Here is a 23,249-nt window from a genome sequence, read left to right as displayed (position 1 = left end):
CATAATGTTGTTTTTTTCTTTCCTGCTTAAACCTAAGATGTATTGGCAGGTTTTAAATTATTATTATTGTTGGAAGAAACAGCACCCAATTATAACCATAAAAAACAAAACTGTGTCTGCAAGTTAAATCCTGTTCTAGGAAACTATCCCAAATTCTTTTCCTGTGAACAATCAATGAACCATATAAAGAGTTTTAGAAATAATTTTATTAATTAGAAGTTTTTAAATGATATTTATTCTCTAAGATTTCTATATGCATTATGCAAAAAAGGAGGAATTTAAATTACTGATGTTTATATGAAAATTTTGCATAAAGGAGACATTAAAATAATTAGAAAATGACTCCTATTTTTCAATTAAAAAAAAAAAAGAAAGTACAGACTCCAGGGACTTCCCTGGTGGCTTAGTGGTTAAGAATCTGCCTGCAAGGAGAGAAGCCACCGCAATGAGAAGCCCACGCACTGCAACAAAGAGTAGCCCCTGTTGGCTGCAACCAGAGAAAAGCCCGCTCCCAGCAACGAAGACCCAACACAGCCAGAAATAAATAAAATAAATAAAATTATATATTAAAAAAAAGTACAGACTCCAGACCAGACCACAATGTTTAAAATGTAATGAAGACTCAGTAGTCTTTTTTAAATTTATTTATTTTTGGCTGTGTTGGGTCTTCGCCGCTGCGCGTTGACTTTCTCTAGTTGTGGCGAGCGGGGGCTACTCCTTGTTGCGGGACACGGGCTTCTCCTTGTGGTGGCTTCTCTTATTGTGGAGCTCGGGTTCTAGGCACGCGGGCTTCAGTAGCTGTGGCTTGTGGACTCTAGAGTGCAGGCTCAGTAGTTGTGGCACACTGGCTTAGATGCTCCACAGCATGTGGGATCTTCCCGGACCAGGGCTCGAACCCGTGTCCCCTGCATTGGCAGGCGGATTCTTAACCACTGTGCCACCAGGCAAGTCCTCATCATAGTCTTCTTTGTGCAAAGATTAACTTTGTGTCTATGGCAGGAGGAAGAGGGAAAGCTTGGCTTGCTACAAAATGAACAATTTACTTTGTTCACCGTTGCCCTCATGCAAATACTGTTTGAAATATTTCATTTGGTACGTCTAGTAAATTGATTACTTTTTCTTAGTCTAGCCAGCACATGAAAATTTACTGATGATAAAATTTGTGTGCTAATGCAAAATTTTTAGACCAAAAACACATGAGTGCACTCAATTATTATGAGATGATAAAATATTGTTTTTGCTTCAATTCAGTCATTTACTGTGAATGTAATATGTTCATTGTAGCCTTGACGTTGTAAGGCTAAGATTTACAGGTTTTTTTCTCACAGGTCTATAAATCTCCAAAAATCTAAAACCTATGAACTTTTCTTGTCATTTATTATTTTCCCCCGATTTTATAATAAATGCTCATTGTAAAATGGAAACACAAAAACATAATAAATATTTCACCTGCAGATTACCACTCAATATTTTAGTATATTACATAGAATCTTACATTTATATGAATTTGGAATTATACTGAGCTAGAGAATTGTCCTACTTTTCCATTAATACTATATTTTGTCTTTTCTTATTTAATTAAATAGCCTTCAAAATAAAATAATTGCATGATATTCCATTACCATCATAACAATAGTAGCAATAGCTATCTTTATTAATACATTGATGTGTCAAGCACTAAAATAGGATCCTTGGGACGTCCTTCGTGGTCCATGGTAAAGAATCCGCCTTCCAACGCAAGGGACACGGGTTTGAGCCCTGGTCGGGAAACTGGGATCGCACATGCCGCGGGGCAACTAAGCCCGCATGCCACAACTAGAGAGCCCACGCACCCTGGAGCCCAAGCCACAAGCAGAGAGAGAAAACCCACATGCCACAACTAGAGAGAAGCCCACGTGCCACAACGAAGAGCCCACACCACAATGAAAAGATCCCGCATGCCTCAGTGAAGACCCCGCGTGCTGCAACTAAGACCCGACTCAACCAAAAATAAATAAATATTTTAAAAAGATAGGATCTTTACATGTATTATGTCATTTATTCCTATTTTGTCCCCATTTTATATGTAACAAATCTGATGCTCCCATGACTTACCAAGGTTCCTCAGTTAGTGATAACAAAGTTGCAATTTGGATTCATGTCTTTCAGACTGCAAAGTCAGTGCCCATGGTCACTACCTCCGTTATCCTCATTTATGGTAACTTATATCACAATAATGTATTATAAACCATTTACTTTCCTATCATGGGACATTTAGCTTATTTCCAATTATCCACATATTTCATGCTACTGAGATAAACATCCTTGAATGTATGTGGAATCTTTGCAACATTATCCTACCTTTTCAGGATAAATTCCTTTTACCTGATTTACTGGTAATTTTGTATCAGAATTCTGTAGGTTGACCCCGCCCCTCTCCTTTCAACTTTGGCTTTCAGAACATCTCATTCCCTGTAGGTTCACCTCATGTCCTTGGTTCTTAGAAAATTTCCAATTGGCCCACTTCCCATGGGAACACTCCTTAAGCTGCAAGTCTTGACTCTTTCACCACGTCCCTTCCCTGTTTCATAAAACCCTCTGAAGCTCCTAGCCATCATGGTTACCCAGTGAGCACTGCCTGTCACCCTGCCTGACACGGCTTCCACATGACAGCACAGCACTGCCAAGCATCTGCCACTTCACGGACAGAGTCACCTGTTGCACCTGGTGCTGACCCTCCTTGCCCCATTTGTCTCTGGAGATTTGACAACCTGATTTGTTTTGGGAAGAGATGCAACATAATTTGCATGCATGTTATTCGTTAGCAGCATTTATGTGGCAAAATTAGCTCATTTTTTTTTAGTGTTTACTGAGTGTCCTCATCCCACAATTCTACCTTAAGACCATGCCTCCACTTCCCCTCCATGTGGTTGGCAGGAATCACGGAGCAGAGTTCATTCTGAAATGGTTAATCAACTGAAACTGTGGAATTTTACAAACTAATGTGTTTCAACTCTTTGGTACATTTCTAGCTTTTTGTGTAATGTATCTGATATGAAGAAGCAAACTTTAAATACTTCAGTTTCATAAACTTCTGAATAATCACCTAAATCTAGATACTAATCCCTATCCATGGTTCTCAAACTTTAAAGGGTGTAAAAGTGACCTAGCAAACTTATTAAAAAGTGCGGCCTTCCATACTTCTTCCCAATTACCTGTCATCCTGTGATTCTGATTCAAGGGATCTTTTTTTTTTTTCTGGCCACTTTGCCTGTGGGATCTTATTTCCCTGACCAGGGATCAAACCTGCACCCCCTGCAGTGGAAGCACGGAGTCTTAACCACTGGACCACCAGAGAGGTCCCAGAGGGATCTTTATTTTAACAAACACAATGGGTGATTCTGAGGTAGATGATCTGTGAACCACACTCTAAAAAATAGTGCAAGCAAATATTTCAGCAAGGTCACCCTACTATTTGTCTACTGTGAAAGAAACAGCAATTTGCTCCATCCTCCTTCCTGCATCCTAACATAAATAAAAGCAAGCAGGCAACTAGCAGAAACTCCACAGTTCTAACCTCTTAGCTCTGCGCAGATTTCCTGTAGGGATGTAAGGGACAACTACACCATGCCTTGTCCTGTGCAAGAGTAGCTGATTCAGCTTGTTCCTTCTCATATGAGCACAAACAGTCTGTATTAGGAAGGCCTTACATGGCTGTAATGGGAGAGCATTAAATGACTGTATGCAAAAAAATGAATGAATGAAATTGTGTTTAAAATTCTCAGAAAATTTGGCAGTTTGGGGCAACAAATAGGATGTGCTATGCAGACAAGAAAGAGAAGCTAAGGATTCTCAGCTTCAAGCCTAAGTAATAAGAAGGACACTATTTATACAGGAAACTCAGGAAGGCCTGATTGGATGTGGCAACGCACTGTTTGTCTTTACGCATAATGAGTTAAAAGTACTAGGCTAACAGAGGTCTTGACCTAAAAGTAAATAATAGGATTAACAGAGGTTTTAAAGAAGAACTGGATAAGAGTTGTAGCTCTACATAGATATCATGTTACCTCTTACAGCTTCATTATTCACGGAGGTAAAAAAAATGATGGTTCTAGGTACATAGAAGGAAAAGCATTTTGTCCTCAGGACGTTACTGCCTAAGGGGTCGACCAGGGCAAAATCTGGGGTCGAGATTTCAATCTTGAGCCCACGAAAAGGCTGGAGATAGAGACTAAAGGGAAAGCTTGTGGTCAAAGTCAGATTCTGCTAGAGACTAAAGGGAAAGCTTGTGGTCAAAGTCAGATTTTGCACTTAAAAGAAAAAAAAGAAAGAAAAGGAACGAAGATAAAACCCAGTCTTAAAACAGGGAATCCAATAAAGCAGAAAATGATTACACAGAGACCACAAAAGCAGATTGCACTGAACTAATTGCAGATCCCCATTGGCTTCCTCTGTTGAAGCAAAATTTTGTAGGGGAAATCTCTAAGAGTTTTGTCTCCTTTTTGCTTCCTGAGGCAATGTATGGCTTATTAGGAATTTTATCTGCTTTTCATTTAAGTCTTAAGACTGATCACACACTGATTTGTGGGCTATGGATATGATATAGCTTCCTGACTACCAAGAATCAGAGACCTGGAAACTATTATTAGCCATGAAGTTCCCAAAGGCCATCACAGGTAAAACACTGATAGAGCTTCTGGGGAAAATGAACGGGAACATGATGGCAAGTTGTCAGCTGTAGAGAAGTGGATACAGGAGCTATGATTATTCCCAGCTATGGCATCCTCTGCTCCTATGATAATAGCAGCAGCTGACACATATATTGAGGGCTAACCCAGTACCAAGTCTTTTCATGAATTAACTCTTTTAACTGACAAAAAAACTATGAAGTAGACTCCTCCAACCCCCTCAATAGGTGTCATACAAGTGAGGAAACTAGACTCCAAGTTTGAGTGACTTCTCAAATCCCACAGCTAATAAGGGTGGAGCTGGGAGTTTCCATCAGGGTAGTCTCTCTGGAGTTTTTGCATTTAGATTACCATGGTGACTGCCAAGAGTCTTAAACTCCCAGGCAAGCAACTGCTTGCCTCGGAGGCAAACCATTCTTTAGCAGAACAAGCTAGCAGAGCAGCTAAGGATGGGCTTGACAGGAGGAATCTTAAGCACATGTAATTTTCAAAGAGCTTTAGAATTAGTGCCCTTTTTAAGAAGTGGATGTTCCTCTTTCCAGCCAATTTGAACAGAGTAGTTTCACAGTATTTCAAACAAAGCAATCCTTTGCAGATACTTCAGCAATCTTTGCAATGTATATTCTGAACCACAGGAAATATAAGACCCAGTCATCAGATGATCATTATGGAGAAACATGCTCAATTGACAAACATTCGAAAATGAAAAACAAAAAATAAAATAACCCCCCCAAAAGTCCAACCTTTTCATTATCCTGTTTTCTTAATTGATTTTTGTTAATATGAAATGGGTTGTATATGTGACTTATTTAAAATTATTTGGTTTTATTAGGAGTGCCTTTTAGGTGGACCACTCTGACTTTCATGCTTAAAAACGATTTTTTATTCAAATGTCTTACAGCCACTCTAATAGAACCCTAGGAAAGGAGTTCTATTATTATTCCCCATTTTAGATGAAGAAAACCAGACACAGAGAAATTATGCAGCTTAACCAACACCCCACAGCAGCACAGTCTTTAGAATAGTAAAATTAGATGAATGTGGTGATAACAACGGACCAATTACCTCTCCAAATCAAACTCTAAAATTCCAAAAATATGTAGAACAGGATTCTAAAAAAGAGACTCACTTCTCTAAGTAAGAAAAATACAATCCCATAAGCTCATATCAGACACATGATTAACAAAGACACTGATTCTTAAAAACTACTTGATTTACTTTATCATAACTAGTAATATACAAGAATTTTATACATAATTTATTAAAAATAACTTTGAGAAACAGTATTTTTGACTGAGTAGTGATGAAACTATTGAAAAGATAAACTGATTATTGAATAAATTACCCAGTGTTAATTTTTAAAGATAATTGTTATAAGCCAATCCTGTGAATTCAAAATAGGCATATTATTAACAATCCTAAATATCAGAAATACTTTTAAAATGTCCATATGGTTAGTATGGATAGAAAATTCATTGCCTGAAATCAGCTGTGAAATGTAGCCTGGAATTTGGTTGGCTATTAAGTTTAATTTTGTCTTATTATTTCAAAATTTAAATAGTTCAAACCACTTCTACATTTGTAAAAACTGTAATCTGAAAATATTTTTAAAAAAACTTTACAAACACATAGCTATAACTAGCCATCTCATCTAAAAAGCTATAAAAGTTATTCCTAGAGAGATTTCACGATCCCTGTATTGCAAAGCTTATTTCAAAAAACATCACTATTTTGCATTTATAAACTGTATCCTTGCAATAATGAACTAACTGTAAATATACTATTATATACTAAACATCCACACCCTAATTTTAATTACACTATTCCTTTTGTTAACATAAAATGTTGCATCAAATAAAAGCATGACATTTCTACAGTTGAATGGCAAAATTAAAGGGTCTTTGTTGAGGAGGTAATGAAGCAATCACCAAAACAGTTGAAACAAAAAAATCGACATTACATTGATTTTAAGAAAAGTCAAGAATACAGGTGCTTACATAAAACAGAAACACAGAATAAGTCACTTTATAAGCGAGGAAAAAAGAGGCGGCTTTTAAAAATATTTAGATTCTCCAACCCAAATCGGAATTTTAAGAACACAAAGAAGAGAAAGAGAAAGAGAGAGATGGAGGGAAAAAGAGAGGGAGAGGGGGAAAGAGGGAAGAGAGAGGGTGAGAGGCAGACAGAAGGGGCGGTGGGGAGTGGCGGGGACCAAAGACCAAAACCTTGCAGGAGTAAAAATACATTCTTCAGCATTTTGTTAATTTAAATTTTGCGGAGAAGGTGGGTAACAGAGGAAATGTAGATTCAGTGCCAGGTTTCACAGAGAATACAACACAGAAACTAAAGTCCACCAAAATGGAATTATAGTAAGTCAACGCTTAGTTGGGAATCTCCCTTTGCTTTGCGAAGAAAGGTCATGTTACAAGACTAAAACAATAGCAAGAATGCCGTGTATACACTTTAGAATGTTTAGGAGAACAACAGTCTTCAAGCACCACACAAACAATTAATTTAGGAAACTGAAGATAATGTTACAGCAAGACCTCTTCAATTTTCCATTCGGTTATACTCCAAGTAGTCTATGATATAGACTTGAGTTAATTACATATTATTGCACTATAAATTGGCTGCTGTCACTATACCCAAATGTAAACAATAATGCAGACTTTCTCAACTTGTCTATCTGCAGGTGTCCTGAGGTGGAAGACAAGTAATTAAAAACTATGGAAAAATCAGGAAATTTGTGTAGTTATTCACAGCATCCCTCTGTAAAAGCACATTTGGTTAAAGAGATCTCAACAAAATAAAGGGGAAAAGCCTCCAAAACAGCATCTTCTATTTTTAAAAAAATCCTGCCTTGTAATAATAATTTAAAAGAGACAATTAAAGCCACTGGCTTTTGTAGACTAAATAGAATGCACTCATCTCTTCATGCATGTTTCTGCTAGTGTCCTAAATTTGGGTTCCAAATGATCCAAAAATTCAAGCCCATCTTCTTCTTGTCGTTCACTGCAACAACCCACAGAACCAGCCGCCGATCCTTTTCCTTCATAGTTATACGTCCGGACGTAGTCTTGAGCATGCATATGACTGTTATCCTGATTACACTGTTGGACCTTCTGCCAAGAGGAAGAACACAGCCTATTTTGTTACTATTTTAAACACCGAAACTTACTAGCATAAAAATAATTGCTTTGATTTACCTTTCATTGTTTGATTTTTAATCAGAGTGTGTCCTCTAATGGATTCCTACATATAAAAAACACCCATGATTGGTCTATATCATCAATCATACCATCAATTCACTACATAGCATGTTTCTAAGAGTCACACATGTGGCAGCAAGTATACAAGTGTCCGTTTTAAGTAATCATTGCTTTCTCTTTCAAGATTATGGCTAATGTGAAATGCATCCCTTAAACTGAACCTGAATGCATGTGGGCTCAGAGCTTGCCAGATAGGCATAGTGGCTGTGCAGGCTGGAATTGCCTTGGACCCCACTTTTGGTCTTTAAGACATGACTTGTCTGATGAGAAATGGCAACACAAAGTCATGAGCAAAAGAATTTGAATATCATATGATTTCAGAAGCAATTAAAAAGCAATCCACTTAACATCTGATCATAACTAAATCAAAATTAAGGAAAGTCAAATTTCTTATTAGTAGGTTAATCATTAATTGAAAATAGAGATCAGGCCAGTAAACTGTAATCATTTAGAAAGTTGAAAAGGAAGCAAAATAGATTTGTAGGTCACTTAGGGAAACTCACTTCACCAAGGCGGGGCTGAGCGTAGGTGTACCACTCGGAGTACGCGTATCTGCAGTTATCCGCCTCTACTTGTCCTCCTCTGCAGGAATCCAGGGTGTGCTGTCCACCTCCCTTACACATTTCCAGGGTGTGATGATGCCCGGCCTCCTGGCAGGACTCAATGGTCTGCCCTCCTTTCACCATTTCAATGGTCTCCTGCCCTCCGTTTTTCACTCCGGATCCCAGGGTGCTGGAAATTCCCTGAGTAGAGCCTCCCGCAGCATGGGTTGTGAAGCCATTGGTGGAATACTGAAACAAAACAGTTGGCATTGGGGCAATACGGAGGAGAACAAAAAATGAGAAAAAGAGCAAATCATGCAGATAATGCTGTGAATTTTCAAGCTAAAAGGTAAGCATGCTGAGGGCAGGAACTCCATCTGTCCTGGCAAGCCCAAGTACCTAACTACCGTAACCCCAGTACTTCACGTAGCGTCCAATACAAGAAGCAAACTATAGATGTCAAGTGGTCTGAGCCTTGAGACAAGTCAGAAAGCTTGATGTACACTCCTTCTTTAAAAACTTCTTAGACTACTGTACAACTTCATTTGTGAAATCCTTCCAGCATCTCACATCTCAAGATCAGGATTGCACACTATTGTCTCACATGGATTGACCCTGATTCCCTTCACCTGACTAGAACAGAAACAGAAATAATAATCAGTAATTTTATTTAGTGTCTGATTGAGCTCCCTTCAACTGAAACAAAATCAATAGAAATAAAAGTTGCTGTAAAAATCTTAGCAGCAATACTAAATCCTTGTGATCTAATTAAATACAAATAAATCAGCAGAGAAAATAAGAACACTAAAGCTCTGGCCACTAATTTTCCATGTTACGTTTTTGTAGGAAACTCTAAGTTTTATTTTTTCTAATACCTTCCTAGATGTCAACATCCTTTTGTTTTCTAAATCCTTCCTCCTCGAATCATCAATCATGCTTTTTGTAGGGAATTTACTTGTTCCTCATCCACATATTAGGCTGGAAATCAAAGCTGAAGCAGTGTAATCACCTGTTGGCATTACTGCTTCATATATTTGACTTCAGGCTCCTTTCTAACCTATATTAGAGCCTGAAAGCCTCCATTAAAGTTCTTCCCACGATGACCAAAGCCTGTAGTCATTTTATTGCTGTTGCCAGAAAAGAAATTAAAACCATATGCTGATGATCTGTGAGTAACTAAATGAAACATTTTTACACACAACCAGCAGCTTCAACATATAAAAAAGACTGGGTCTAAAGTTGAAGCCATGACACCCTTGAAATAGAAAATAATAATGACATGCTGAAGGATTTTTACTAGTAAGTAACACTATATGGCCGAATTGAAATGCCATATATCACCATAGGATCAATGTCATTTTATCTGTCTCCTGGGACTGATGACATTTTATATATAGTAAGTTACCCGATTTCAAAAGAACTTTGCCCAGAAAAGATCATTACAGTTGGTTAGGCCAATTTATCGTCTGTATGTATTTTGAAAAGACAAACAATTTACCATTTTGTCATCGCCGGGAGCTTCAGTGTTTGACACAATGAGGTTCTGCTGGGCTAAATCATCAGGAAATACTTTTGGCTTTTTGGCTGCCCCAGTAGCTCCACAGACCAAGGTAAATAGGATACCTGGAGGATGAGAGAGATTACTTCAGTTTATCGTAAAACAGTGTTATGAATTTATGATGACAAATATGAAAACAACTTTCCAGAAAACATAAATATTATTGCTTGTGTCAAAGTAGCATCCAGTAGAAAAGCCTGCCCTAACCAGATATGCCACAAACAATGCTAAGTGCTGTATTTGTGTTGAATTTTATTCCTATGCTAATTAGGATAGCACTAAAATAATACCTAAATGCACTTTCAATAAATAAATTAAATATGTGTGTGTTAAATAGAAATGTAGCTATATACAAATGAGCAGCCATAGATAACAGTGCTGATTCTAAGAATTTGTCCTGAAAGTTATTTTAAAGGCTATCATTTGAATTCATGAAAGGACTTACAAAATAGCAATGCTATGCCCAACAATATTGCAAGGATGGCCCACTTTCCAAGTATCAGTCTTGCGTTGGCAACGTGCGGAACGGGAATGCTGCAGTCACTTGGGATAACACAGTCACATAATATCACGTTTAATTGAGTAACAAGTGATTGGTCAAGCCTATCTGCAACTCTGACAGGTACTGTATATCGTCCAAACAGGGGGTCATTCAGATAGGAAAGACGAGCTGCTGTATCTGAAAGGAAATAAAACCAAGCATTATAGAATGTCATTGATTTCTCCTGAGCATAAATAATTAGTGACAGAATATTCATTATTTCCCTACAAATGGACATTCCTGATGGGAATGGCACAAGTGCTACACGATTGTAAGCGTGAATGGACGAAGTCTTTCTAATCATATAAAAGTTTGTCTACACTGCCTCTTTTTATAAAGGTCTTTCTTTTGGCTTTTGTAATAATATATTTTATCTGTGGCTAAACAAATCCTTCCTATCACAAATAACAGACTTGTTTAGAGACTGATTTTTATCACATCTTTAAAATTTTTTAATTTTTAAAATACCAGTGTATATTTTCTTTTATGCATGATTCATCAGAGAATTTCATAGACTAAAATTCTGGATGTTTTCCCTTACTTTGTTTTCTATACATTGTGCCAAACCTTGACCATATTTTCAAGGCATGAGTCATGCTGCTGGAACTTCTTCTCATGGTCCTACAAGACACTGGGACCAACTGTATTTTTTTGGTTTTGATGTATGTTTTTTTAGGTCAAAGTAGAAAATATTGGGCTTCCCTGGTGGTGCAGTGGTTAAGAACCTGCCTGCCGACGCAGGGGACACGGGTTTGAGCCCTTGTCCGGGAAGATCCCACATGCCGCAGAGCAACTAAGCCCATGAACCACAACTACTGAGCCTGCGCTATAGAGCCCACGAGCCACAACTACTGAGCCCGTGCGCCACAACTACTGAAGCCCGCGCACCTAGAGCCGGTGCTCCGCAACAAGAAAAATCACTGCAATGAGAAGCCCACACGCTGCAATGAAGAGTAGCCCCTGCTCGCCGCAACTAGAGAAAGCCCGCGTGCAGCAATGAAGACCCAACACAGCGAAAAATAAATAAATAAAATAAATAAATTTATTTAAAAAAAAAAAAAAAGAGTAGAAAATATCCAGGTCAAAATCCTAGTCTTGGGAACGCCAAAAATATACTACTCTACATGTAGATGACACATGCCCATGCCCAAGAATAATCCTCCCCATTTAACTGGCTCAGTGTGACATTTTCATTATTTCATAATTTGAAGCTCTAAATATAAACTTGGATATTTGGGTAAAAAAAAAAACAATCACTGAATCAAGTCAATTTTAAGAGAAAGCATGGTTAACCCAGTGAGTCTATGTATGTGTAAGAAATCATAATAAGACTAACAAAACCACAATTTATGATTCAAAACGTGCCATGGTCTATTGCATTGACTATCTTGTTTACCTCCCCCAATAATCCCATTTTACACATGAATATATTGATGCCCAAGAAGAATAAATAGCATGGCGAGACCTAAAGCCTCTTTAGGACACGTTCTTCTTAACTTGGCATTTCCCAGGCTTTTGGGCTCTTTCACAGCCCAGTAAAACTTTAAACTAACAAAGTTTTGACCAACATAATCCTGACAACGTTTCATTGTACTAAGTAGGAATATTTTTTAAAATTACCACCTCCTTTAACATTATGTCAAAAGAAATATTATGAAACCAAATAAGTAGAAAGGACATCTAAATATAAGGTTAGTTCTCAAGCACGCACACGTTAGAATGCTGTTACAAACACTGAAAATGTTGTCAGTTCACAGAGCAACTTGTCGTAATAGGAAGTCAAGGAATACTCATTGAAAGCATGGGAATGAAAACCTTTCAAGGGCATTTTAAAGGCACCCCCCACTCAGCTTACAGTGGATCTTGAGTCGTGAAAGCTGGAGTGACATGACATCATGATGCACAGGTACTGTAGTGTGGTCAGGAGACACAGAATGTGCTGGAAAGTTAAGAGCTGATGTAGGGAATGAGGCAATGGTGGGACAAAGGGAGGTTCGCTTTGTTTTTGCCATTCTTGTCACCATAGATTCTAACATGGGTAAAGTCAGAAGTACAGACTGGGACCAAGTGGGGGAAGAATCCCACATAGAAAACAGTAGACAAGAAATGGTCAGAAGTCAAGGCAGTGCAGAAAGAAGGGATCCTATGGTGGACAGTGTGATGCATAGCCAGATCCCCTGTCATCAGGGATGTACTGTCCCAGCTGCTTGGGAGGCTATCAGCACCATCAGTGACTGTGCCTTCCTGCCAAAGGTCACATCCCTGCGGGCAGCCCAACCCACTGATGCAGCAATGTAAAAGCACAGAACAGAATGGCCATTCTGAAGGGCCATTTAGTTCAGACTCCCCGTGAGTCAGCCGAGGCTGTCCTTTGGCCTGAGCTACAGCTTGATTTCTCTTTTTGCTAAATCCTGCTTCCCTTCCTTTCACACATACTGATGCCAAGGAAACTCCCTGATAAACATTCAGCCTGGAAAGACTGTCTCAGTGTCTGCTTCCTGGGGAGCATACCTGCAAGGGATGGGGATTCCCTTATGACTTAGGAGACCACTGTCATATGAAGACTCTGTGTAGATGGGAGGTACACAAGTCAGGAAGTGGTTACATCAGACCTAGTCTGGGGTGGGGGCGGTGGGTAGAGTACGAATGAGAATTCACCCAACACCAAAGGGAATCCTGGCACAGGACTGATCAGAGACTGGCACTTCCCACCACACCAACACTGAGAAACTCATGTTCTTTTGTTGGCAGTTACCATTCAGTGAATTATTCTTCTACTCCATCAAGAAAAAAAAATATTTTAGATATCCTGATGCTGAGAAGGACAAAGTAATGTTTAAAAATACATACCGTTAATTCTTGTCAGTCTCCACATTCTAAGTACTTCTGAATCAGAAGCACCGTCCAAACTGAACTCAAAGGGTGGGCCGTGCATGGGTTCATCGGGATCTACGGCCACAATCTCCGCCGATGACATGACAGTTTTACAGATTATCACTGTGCGCTGAGGTATGAATGGGCCGTTATCATTCACGTCTTCAAGTTTAATCCCTAGTGTCCCAGTACATGTTCTCCTATCTAGAAAATTGGATATGAAAATACAATTTTTTTAATGTTTTGAGTTTTCACTGGGACATTACAACATTGCAAAAAATTTATTACTTATTAGGTACTTGTACCATATAAATGAGATTGACAAGCACAGTCCCAGGCTATGTCCTTAAGGTAAGTTAAGAGAAAGACATTATCAATTTCAAATGGGTTGTACAGAAAATAACTGCTATTTAGATTTGTCATTCATTCACTAAAGAGCTGCAATAGACATGGGAACTTTTATGGAGGTGAGCTTTGACAGAGTTTTAAAAAGAGGAAGGAAGAGGGGACCAACAAGGATATTTCTGGTATATTGAAAAGCACAAGGAGATTTAAGGAGGTGGGAAAGCACATACACACACCTATGCTCTGGACATAATGAAGGGGAAGGCACACTGGTGCGAGCTGACGCTGGAAAGAAGAACCAAGGGTCCTTGAAAGCCAACGTAGGGAGCTTGGAGTTTAATATGCATTTAGAAAACACTTAAGATTTGGGGGCAGGAAAAGTGAAAGACAGAAGGCATGTATTTGGGAGATTAGAACAAAACTAGTACACGGAAATGTTCAAAGCATGAAAGACTCCAGAAGTGGAAAAACACTTTCAAACCAGAATAATCACTCTGAGGTGTAGCCTAAGGAATTCACCTATCTACATATTCAATAAAAACTTACTGAGTAACTACTTTGTACAGGGCACTGCAGTGGAAAATCTGGAGATTCAAAAATGAAGTGGTCACGGGTCCCGGCCACAAATTAGTAACACGGTTGTGAAGTCTGAAGTTGAACATAAATCCAGGACTTGTGTCTCTAAATCGTTTATTCTTTCTGTTTAATAGGAAGGCCTTGAACATCAGGGGTGGAGAAGAGGATGAAAAAACCTGTGCCACCCGCGACCTGGGGCTATGCCTTATACGAAGCTGCCCACCTAGGAAAGCGGGGAGACCAGGCACTGGCGTGCAGTCACAGCCTCGACCCAGCAACAGAACTCGTGATATTCCCAGGGTCATCATGGGCCAGGAGCCATAGCCCACCAAGTTAAGAAGGGGTTCTGAAATGTGGGCCACAGAAAAGAACACGATGGAGGCAACTACAAGACCACTATAAGGTAAAGTGGAAGAAAGAAAAAAGTCAAAAGCAGAGGCAAACCAATACCTCCCATTTAATGTAAGCTCACAAATTAAAATTCCTGAATGAGCAAGATTAATGCTTAAAGGAAAACCGACAAAATCAACAATCAGAAGATTAATTCACTCTATGCAAGATATCTTCGAAACATGTATATTTACTATCTTCAAAAGCATAAAGAAGGTTAACTGTTTAAATAAGCATGAAAATGACACTGAAATTCCAGTAGAAATAAACATTCATCTAACAGGGACTCTAGAAAAAAAGGATAAATAGAATGGTAGGGAAGTAATACTTAAAGAAATACTTGCTGAGAATATCCCAGAATTAAAGAAAAAAAATGGATCTTCTAAAATATATTCTGACTGCAGTGCTGGGTAAATAAAAATAAATTCAGCATAACACTGAATTAAAACTATATATAGAACACAACCTAGGGAACTATAAAAGCTATCTGGAGGTATTACCTATAAAGAGACAATAATTAAACAGACAGTAGAATATGCGTCAGCAACAAGAAATGCCGAAAGATGATGGAGTACCACTTGCAGGGTACTGAGGGAAAGAAGGGGTTAACTCAAAATTCTAAACCAAGTCAAATGATCAAATCAAGCATGAGAACAATATTAAAATATTTTTCAGAACAATAAAACTGACAGGGTTTATCACCCACAATGCACCATTGAAAGAACTAGTAAAGGATATAGTTCAGCAGGAAGAAAAGGGAACTAGGAGAGAAGAAACGAGATACAAGAAACAATGCAACTATCTCTCACTTTGGACAACTTTTAAAGAAAAGACAGAGACACAAAGGAAGCAGGGAGACATGTATACATGTATTTTATCCATCTGACAAACTTTTCTATTAGGACAGAATAATCTCGTCTCTCAAATTCTCTTGTTCTTATGCCATGTGGTATTTTCTTGCTCTCTCTGAAAATTGGGATTGCAAGATGTCTTGACCATTTCTTTCCATTTGAGGCCACACACGGAGTTGAAAGCACATGTCTTACTGATTAAATCTGGTTAATTATAAAGTCTTTAAAAATTGACCTCGGGACTTCCCTGGTGGCGCAGTGGTTAAGAATCCACATGCCAATGCAGGGAACACGGGTTCGATCCCTGGTCCGGGAAGATCCCACATGCTGCACAGCAACTAAGCCTGTGCACCACAACTACTGAGCCTGCGCCCTAGAGCCTGCGCGCCTAGAGCCCGTGCTCTTCAACAAAGACAAGCCACCGCAATGAGAAGCCCGCGCACCACAACAAAGAGTAGCCCCCACCCGCCGCAACTAGAGAAAGCCCGCGCGCAGCAACGGAGACCCAACGCAGCCAAAAATAAATTAATTAATTAAAAAGAAAATTGACCTCTACAGTGTTTGCTGTGCTACCACGGTGCTAAATGCTTGAATTTCCCTTCCATGAAATATTTAGAGTTGTTCAATAAACTCCATTTTTTTTGCACATTGTGATGAGTATTTCAACCAAAGATTTTAGACATCTAACTCAGTGTTTCACAGCTCTGCTTTTCATCTGTTAATAAATAATATTCTTTTATTCACTGGAATGTATGCATGCAATGCTCACCTTCTAATATTAATATAATTCTATACAGGTAAATATCAATTCCTAAAATGAAGTCTTGGAAGGTGAGCTACCTATGGGTCCATGATTTATGTGCATGGCACTCTTCCGCTAAATGTTTTTTAAAAATTTGAAAGCACACTCTTCCTCCCCAAAGTTAGAATCTTACAACAGAAGTAGAAACCTAAAACTCAGCTATACAGAGGAAACACCTGGGCGAAACTGCCAACTGAGGTTAGATTGAGAAGAGAAATTGAACTCAAAGCTTAAGAAAGAGCTCTGTTTAGAAGAGGAGAAGGAAGTAAAACTAGAATACATGTAGATAAGAGAGAAATGTGTGGAAAAGTTGAGACATAGACTCCCTGAGGGAGAGTTTTAAAGAGGAAACAAGTGCTGTAGGAAAGTAGAAGAGGGAGTGAGTACAGGCTCAGAGGTCAGTGCTCACAGGAGAGAACATTTCTCGTATGGAAGAAGCAGCTGGGAGGGCTCAAAGGGAATGAGCCAGGATAGATTTTAGAAAAAGGTAAAAGACAAAAACAAATAAAAAACATACTTTAGTATGATCTCAGTTCAGAAAATAAAAAGATGTGGAGTTATTTATCCCCTACCAGCTTCAAAAGAAATTAATGGAAAAGGCCCTGTTACACATTTATTCTCAACCACAATGATGATTAACAGTGCCTCTCTTCGAAACGCCATAAAAACATTTGTTCAACAGAGGAAAATGTAGAATAAAATTACATCCAAAATCTCTCATTCCAGACAGTAATTTTTATCTCATTGATAAAAACCATTTGCCAAGTGCAATTAAAAATGTAAAAATAATGGATATGATTTTTATATGATTTCTCTTCTTTTCACTTGCTTTGACCAAAAAGCATTTGTCAAAAATGCTTTGTCAAAAATTTGAGAAAAAAAAGCTTTGTCAAAAAGCATGTTTTGACAAAGGGACAAAGGAAGCTGAGGCCTTAAAGGGCAGTCTTTAATTGGTGGAAGTTAAATTAACAATGACTACAACTTTACCAATTCGATCAATAGATATGAGCCATTTCTCTTTAACTTAGAAAAAGTTGAAATATCTAAAACATCTTTGAAAATCACTTCTAAATTCTAATTTTGCAAGCTATAGTATAATAATTTATGTTTACTGTAGTTAACATATTTATTTTACAGAGGCAAAAAGTTCAAATGTATATTATGGTAAAATTATATTTTATGCACTAAAAGGATCTCATTCCTAACCATTGTGCTCGCATTCCAATTTTACAGGGCTCATAGAAAATGATTTTCCATTTTATATGATTTTGTGTATTCACAGTATTTTTCTAATTTTATAATATCAGAATACTAACCCCCAAGTATATTGTCAGTTTCCTGTAGAAAGATGTAACTTTTTTAGGACTGACCTATGAGGCAGTAAGTATGTTCTCTCTGTAATAAATTTTCCTGTCAAAGTGAATATTTTAAGAGATATGACTAAATAAATTGAAGCTAATTTTTCTAAAGTAATTTTCTCAATTTTTAATGATTATTTGATTTTAATAAATTATAGTCTCAAGTATTTTCTATGACTAAATTATTTCATACTGTAATTACATACAAAACTGAGGGTACTATCAGAAAGCAGACATGAATTAATAAATTATAGCAAACCTCTCAATTACTCTATTTGTACATCTGGGGTGAAATAAATTTTGAGACTGTATGCAGCTGACTTAAAAATGTATGTTGTTTAAAAACTGAGGATGTCTGTAGTTGGGGGTGTATATAGCTGGCTTAAACACAAAGTTCTTACCTTTGTCTGAGGCAAGGATTGTAATATTATATATACCATTTCTGACGGTCTTTGCCTCTCTATCCAGGCTTCTGGAAGTTGTGATTGATCCTGAGTTTTCATCAACAGTGACCCATCCTTCTGGATCACTTAATTTCTTATAGCTGTAAGTAATGATGAATTAAAATAGCAAAATGGATCATAAGCCAAATTACAATACTGGTATCAAAATAAGTTATACATTTTAAAAACAAGGTAAATTTGAAATCAACTAAAATAGAATTACAAGTACCTTATGCCACTGCTGCTACTTGTTTCCGGGTCACGTGCTTTATATCCACTGACCTTTGTGCTCACTGGTACATTTTCTTTAATACGAACAATTTGCACTGCAGGGATACACTCAGGGCCTTCATCCTGATTTTGTACATTAACAGTGACTGCCACCACGTTCACGGTTGATCTTGAACTACTAGAATATGGAGCTTCATTAACTACACTGATTTGCAGGGTCACCTCTTGTTTTTCTTCGTAATTCAGTGGCTACAAAAGCAAGCGTGTTGGAAATCAGATCAACACATACTACTTGGCAATGTGAACTAGTGTGTAACTAGTTAGCTCTGGAAATATGTAAGTGCCGTGTCGGGAACAGTCATGGAAATATTAAATATATACCCACAAATGTGATGGTGGTAGAAGGAGGGAAATCCTTCAACTGATTGAGCATTTGGGTGGAGCCAGCAAAAAAAAAAAAAAAAAAATCCTCAACTGCAAATTTAACACAAGTAATATTATAGGTCCTGATGGCGATTTCAGATAGTATTTAATGAAATATTATTTGAAATATTACTTTAGGGATTCCATACCCTAATCAACAGTAATTTACTAGTCCATTAATTTTGGAACCGCTTTTCCTACCCCTCTGAGATGAGTACAATTATTTGTACCTGGTTTGGGGTAGAAAACGTGGGTCAAATTTTATAAAATGTTTTTAAGATAAGAGAGACAAGAAAATAGAAAGCTTATGGGCTTTACACTTTCCTTTTTAATCTCTTTTATCCCAGTTACTCTCTAAAAAATGGGTAGTACCAAGTTTAATGGAAGGTTTTCATTTTATTTTGCCTGATGTGTAAAGAGACAAGATTTAAGGGACAATCCCTTTGCTGTTTTGAAACAGAAATTAACCCACAAACTGCAGCGAATTTTCATCATTGTAAGAAAAAAAGAATTCGTCATGTTTGATCCATTCTCCTTGTGAATACGTACAGAAGGGAAGCCACAGCGACCCAGGATAGAATCATGTTTTAGTTAGAGGCAGCAGAAATAAGCCCATGGTTTTGTCCAAAGCCAGAGTTCAGATCACTTTATGGGCTAACTCTGCCTCCTGAATTCGCAGTGATGTCTTCCGAGATAATTGTAGAACATTATCAGAAAGAGGTTTTAGAAGTATTTACATCCTCAAATGGGTGAGGATTCCCATTTTGAACCAGGAAGCTAAGAATGTAATGTACACTGGATACAGATGGACAGATCTATAAACAGCTTCCCTATGGGTCTGACCAGGAATAACTCATCATTTGGGAAATTCAGTAATTAAGTACAGGCTCCTGGACACAGCTATAGATAGAATGGACTAGGAAAGTTTGGCAGTGTCCCACTGGTGTCAAAGCTGTGCTAGTTTTTTAACTGTTAAGAGATACTGGTTACAAAGTGGGTACTATATTGTATTAATTGAACATGCACATATAATCATTTTAAACCATCATGCCTTTATATAATGTTTTCCAAAATGAGTATATTCATCCCACTATATATATGAAAAACATAGTGTTTACATTTCCCTAAATATTTATTTTATTCCTACACTTACCATAATTCCTTTCTTTTCATTAAGCTCTAGTATGCTAACCTGTGACATTATAAGCCACAAATAACTAATTTCCTAAGTTATTCTTACCTTAACCACACTCAGAACTCCTTCATTGGTTTTGGGATCTGTTACAATTTTAAAATTTCCATTTTCATTGCCCTTTAAAATGGTATAATTAGCTCTCCAATTAGAAGTATTAATTAAATCCTTATCCTCAACAGCAACACGTAAGATTTCCACATTAATTTTATTTTCCTCCACTGATGTCACATACTAAAATAATAAAAAACAACAAAAAAATGTTTAATTAGTAACTCTCACAAAAATAAAACACCAGGTAAAGCCAGCCCAGTTCTTCTAATTTCTAAAGTACTATGTTAACATGACTTTAAACCCCAAGTCCAAACTACCGACACGTGGCTGGGAATACTTCATTTGAAATCATGGGGCATGGGTGGAGGTGCACATATGTAGCAACTAACACTACATTGTACATTTTTCTTTTATTAATATCACACACTTACAGAAGAACGGGTGAATGTTGGCAAGTTGTCATTCACATCTTCAATATTAATGATGCAAGCTGCAGTTGTCTGCAAACCAAAATACTGACCATCCATGTCTTGTACTTTTATTTTCAATTGGTATTTATCAATTAGCTGAAAAGTAAGTATTAATTATTGAGTGAAAGCAACATTGTAAATGAAATCTTAATTTACACTCTATAATTTCCCTTGCATTCAAAATTTAAGAGGTACACTATTAGATTTCATAGTTTTCATGTACTGGCAGAGGAACAATTTCCTCACACTAGTAATTTTCAATTAATTTACAAAAATAGAGTAGTTTCTCAAATTGAAAGTGCTACTCATGGAATCAACTGGTTTTAGCATTACTTAACAGAAAGAGAAGATATAGTCATAGTACATTTTAAATTGCCTAGTAATTAATCAAAATCTTTATCTCCTATGCAAAGTACATTCTTATATTCAAAAATACACAGCAGTGACTCTATACCAGTCTTGTAATGAAGCAATAAAGTAAGGTATCCTCCTGTAAAAAAAGGTGGATTTTAAATATTTACTTTACATTTACTAAAAGATCATTAAATTAGCATGAAAACAAAGTTCTGGAACTATGTAATTTTTTCTTCTTCATGGAAAATAGAATCTGGTTCTTAAGCGTTTTCCGTTCTTCAGAGATTGCAGAAGGCTCATCACTGGTTTTAAAAAATGTGTTTCTCCTCATAATGGTTTCATTTATCACAAGTATTGAGATATGGAAGGATTAACAACAACACTAATAATAATGCCTTCTGGACTGAACATTAGGAGGCTTGGGTTCTATTTCCAAGTTCAAAAATAACAAATGTACTCTTGGGCAGTTGGAAAAGTCTTTTTCCCTAGTTTTCCTCTTCTATAAAATTATAACAACACCTTCCTTTATAATTCACCTCTTTTCATAAGACTAAATTATATGTAAAAAACTATCCTAACCGTCCACCTAGAATATTCACCCTTCTCTTAAAAAGCCACCTTCTTCCCTTTAGACCTCTTAAACTTTCTAGCCCTCGTGTATTACCTAAAACAAAACGAATACTTCTCTCGATCACTATGCTTTTTACAAACCCAATTTTTCCTGATTTACTCTTCTCTCATAATCAATCACGTGTAGAGTTAAAAATTCATGGCCTTATTTCATTAAAAAAATTTTAAAAGCTCATACTAGTATTACTTACGGGAGGAAATATGTATTCTGTTTGTAATAAACTATGATTTATTGGGAATGATCAACTGGCTGATAAGACAAAGAAAGAAATCAAGTTTGGGACCTAAATATTAACTTGTGATATCTTCAGATGGAAGGAAAGTTCTGATGTTTAAAGAGCTTAAGGGGCCGACGGCCAACAATAAAAAAATTGGAAACCTGGGATCAGAAAGTGAGTCCAGAGTTCTCTTGGGTAAAAGCACTCCAAGACTCCTTCATTAGTCAAATGTTTTCAACTGATTTATCAGAAGGATCTATTCAAGGCTTGATGATAAAAGAGAATTTGGTCTATAATCTGCTCTTTCTGAGCACATAAATTCCATGAAGAATATGTATAATTTGTAGAGCTGTGACAGCAATTCATTCATTCAACAAATGAAATTGCATTCTTCACTGGCACATACTGATGGTAAAAATAAGTAAATTATAAATAATAAAATTGAATTAAAAATAAAAATTTACCTAGGAATGTCCTTGTAAATGCAGTAAAAATGATTAATTTTAATAAATTTTATTAGATTTCAACCCATAGTCTATGTAAAGAAATGGGAGGTATGTATAAAGCACTTCTGCATAACATAGTATGATGCTCTTTTCATGGAAAAGTACTTGTGTGATTGATTTATAAGCTGAACTAGCTACTGGGTTTTTTTTCATAGAATACCATTTTTACATGAAAGACACCTATCGTTATTCCGACTGGTATATTTGGAAGACATTTTGTCATAGGTAAAGTGAATATGTCATTTCAAGGAAAACAGCTATTTGCTGCCAATGGTCATTTGGAGTTTTCAAGCCAAAATGAGGATTCTGGAAAACTTTTATGAACCATCGTGATATTAATAGAGATGAGGAGGTGATTTTGTCCAATATTGTTTAATTAGATGTGTCAATATTTGGAGGATCTGTATAACAGTGAGTCAATATTTCCCATATGACTAATGCACGATGTTACAAAATCACACATGGTAAACTATCCACTCATAGCAGAAGAAAGACCAATGTATTTTGATGTAACAAAGTAGGAAAGTTCATGGACAAGGCTTATTCAGAGTGTACATTGCAAAACACATTTATGACACTACCACTTGTCAAGTTTTGGTGTATCAAAGAAGACTATCCACAATGATCTGAAATTACTGTTAAAATACTCTTCTCTAACTTCATATCAGGTTGGATTTTCTTTACATACTTCGACTAAAACTATATAACAGACTGAATGCAGGAGATGTGAGAATCCATCGGTCTTATATTAAGTCAGGTATTGAAGAGATTTAGAAAATGCATAATAATGCCACTCTTCTCACTAAATTACTTATTGTTTTAGAAATGTAATCATTTTTTATAAAAATATTATTTACATTAACATGTAATATATTATTTTAATTGGGTAAATAAATACATAGTTTAAACTTTTATAGTTTTAAACACTTACAGATTAAATAGTCATAAATATAAC

The 23,249-nt window shown here is 37.0% G+C and overlaps 1 protein-coding gene across 4 annotated transcripts in view; it reads right to left on the bottom strand.

Moving 5' to 3' along the window:
- DSC2 (desmocollin 2) overlaps positions 1–23,249 on the bottom strand; it is a 98,931-nt gene that overhangs the window by 60,456 nt on the left and 15,226 nt on the right. Inside the window, exons 8-17 of one of the 4 annotated variants that reach the window (XM_082354225.1) lie at positions 20,548–20,682; positions 20,111–20,296; positions 18,446–18,696; positions 18,175–18,317; positions 13,428–13,655; positions 10,482–10,715; positions 9,977–10,101; positions 8,440–8,727; positions 7,874–7,919; positions 7,640–7,789 (exon numbers count right to left, since the gene is read on the bottom strand). In XM_082354225.1, the coding sequence (XP_082210351.1) occupies positions 7,773–7,789; positions 7,874–7,919; positions 8,440–8,727; positions 9,977–10,101; positions 10,482–10,715; positions 13,428–13,655; positions 18,175–18,317; positions 18,446–18,696; positions 20,111–20,296; positions 20,548–20,682 (1,653 nt within the window). In that variant the 3' untranslated portion in view covers positions 7,640–7,772. Of the gene's footprint in view, positions 1–5,527; positions 7,790–7,873; positions 7,920–8,439; positions 8,728–9,976; positions 10,102–10,481; positions 10,716–13,427; positions 13,656–18,174; positions 18,318–18,445; positions 18,697–20,110; positions 20,297–20,547; positions 20,683–23,249 lie in introns of those variants that run through there. The other 3 variants (XM_082354224.1, XR_014234180.1, XM_082354226.1) reach the window with 3 other exon arrangements.

This window comes from Balaenoptera borealis (genome assembly GCF_965194805.1).
Source record: "Balaenoptera borealis genome assembly, chromosome: 14".
Lineage (NCBI taxonomy): Eukaryota > Metazoa > Chordata > Mammalia > Artiodactyla > Balaenopteridae > Balaenoptera > Balaenoptera borealis.
Note: the sequence above shows the minus strand (reverse complement) of the source record. Positions and strands in the feature narration are given on the sequence as shown.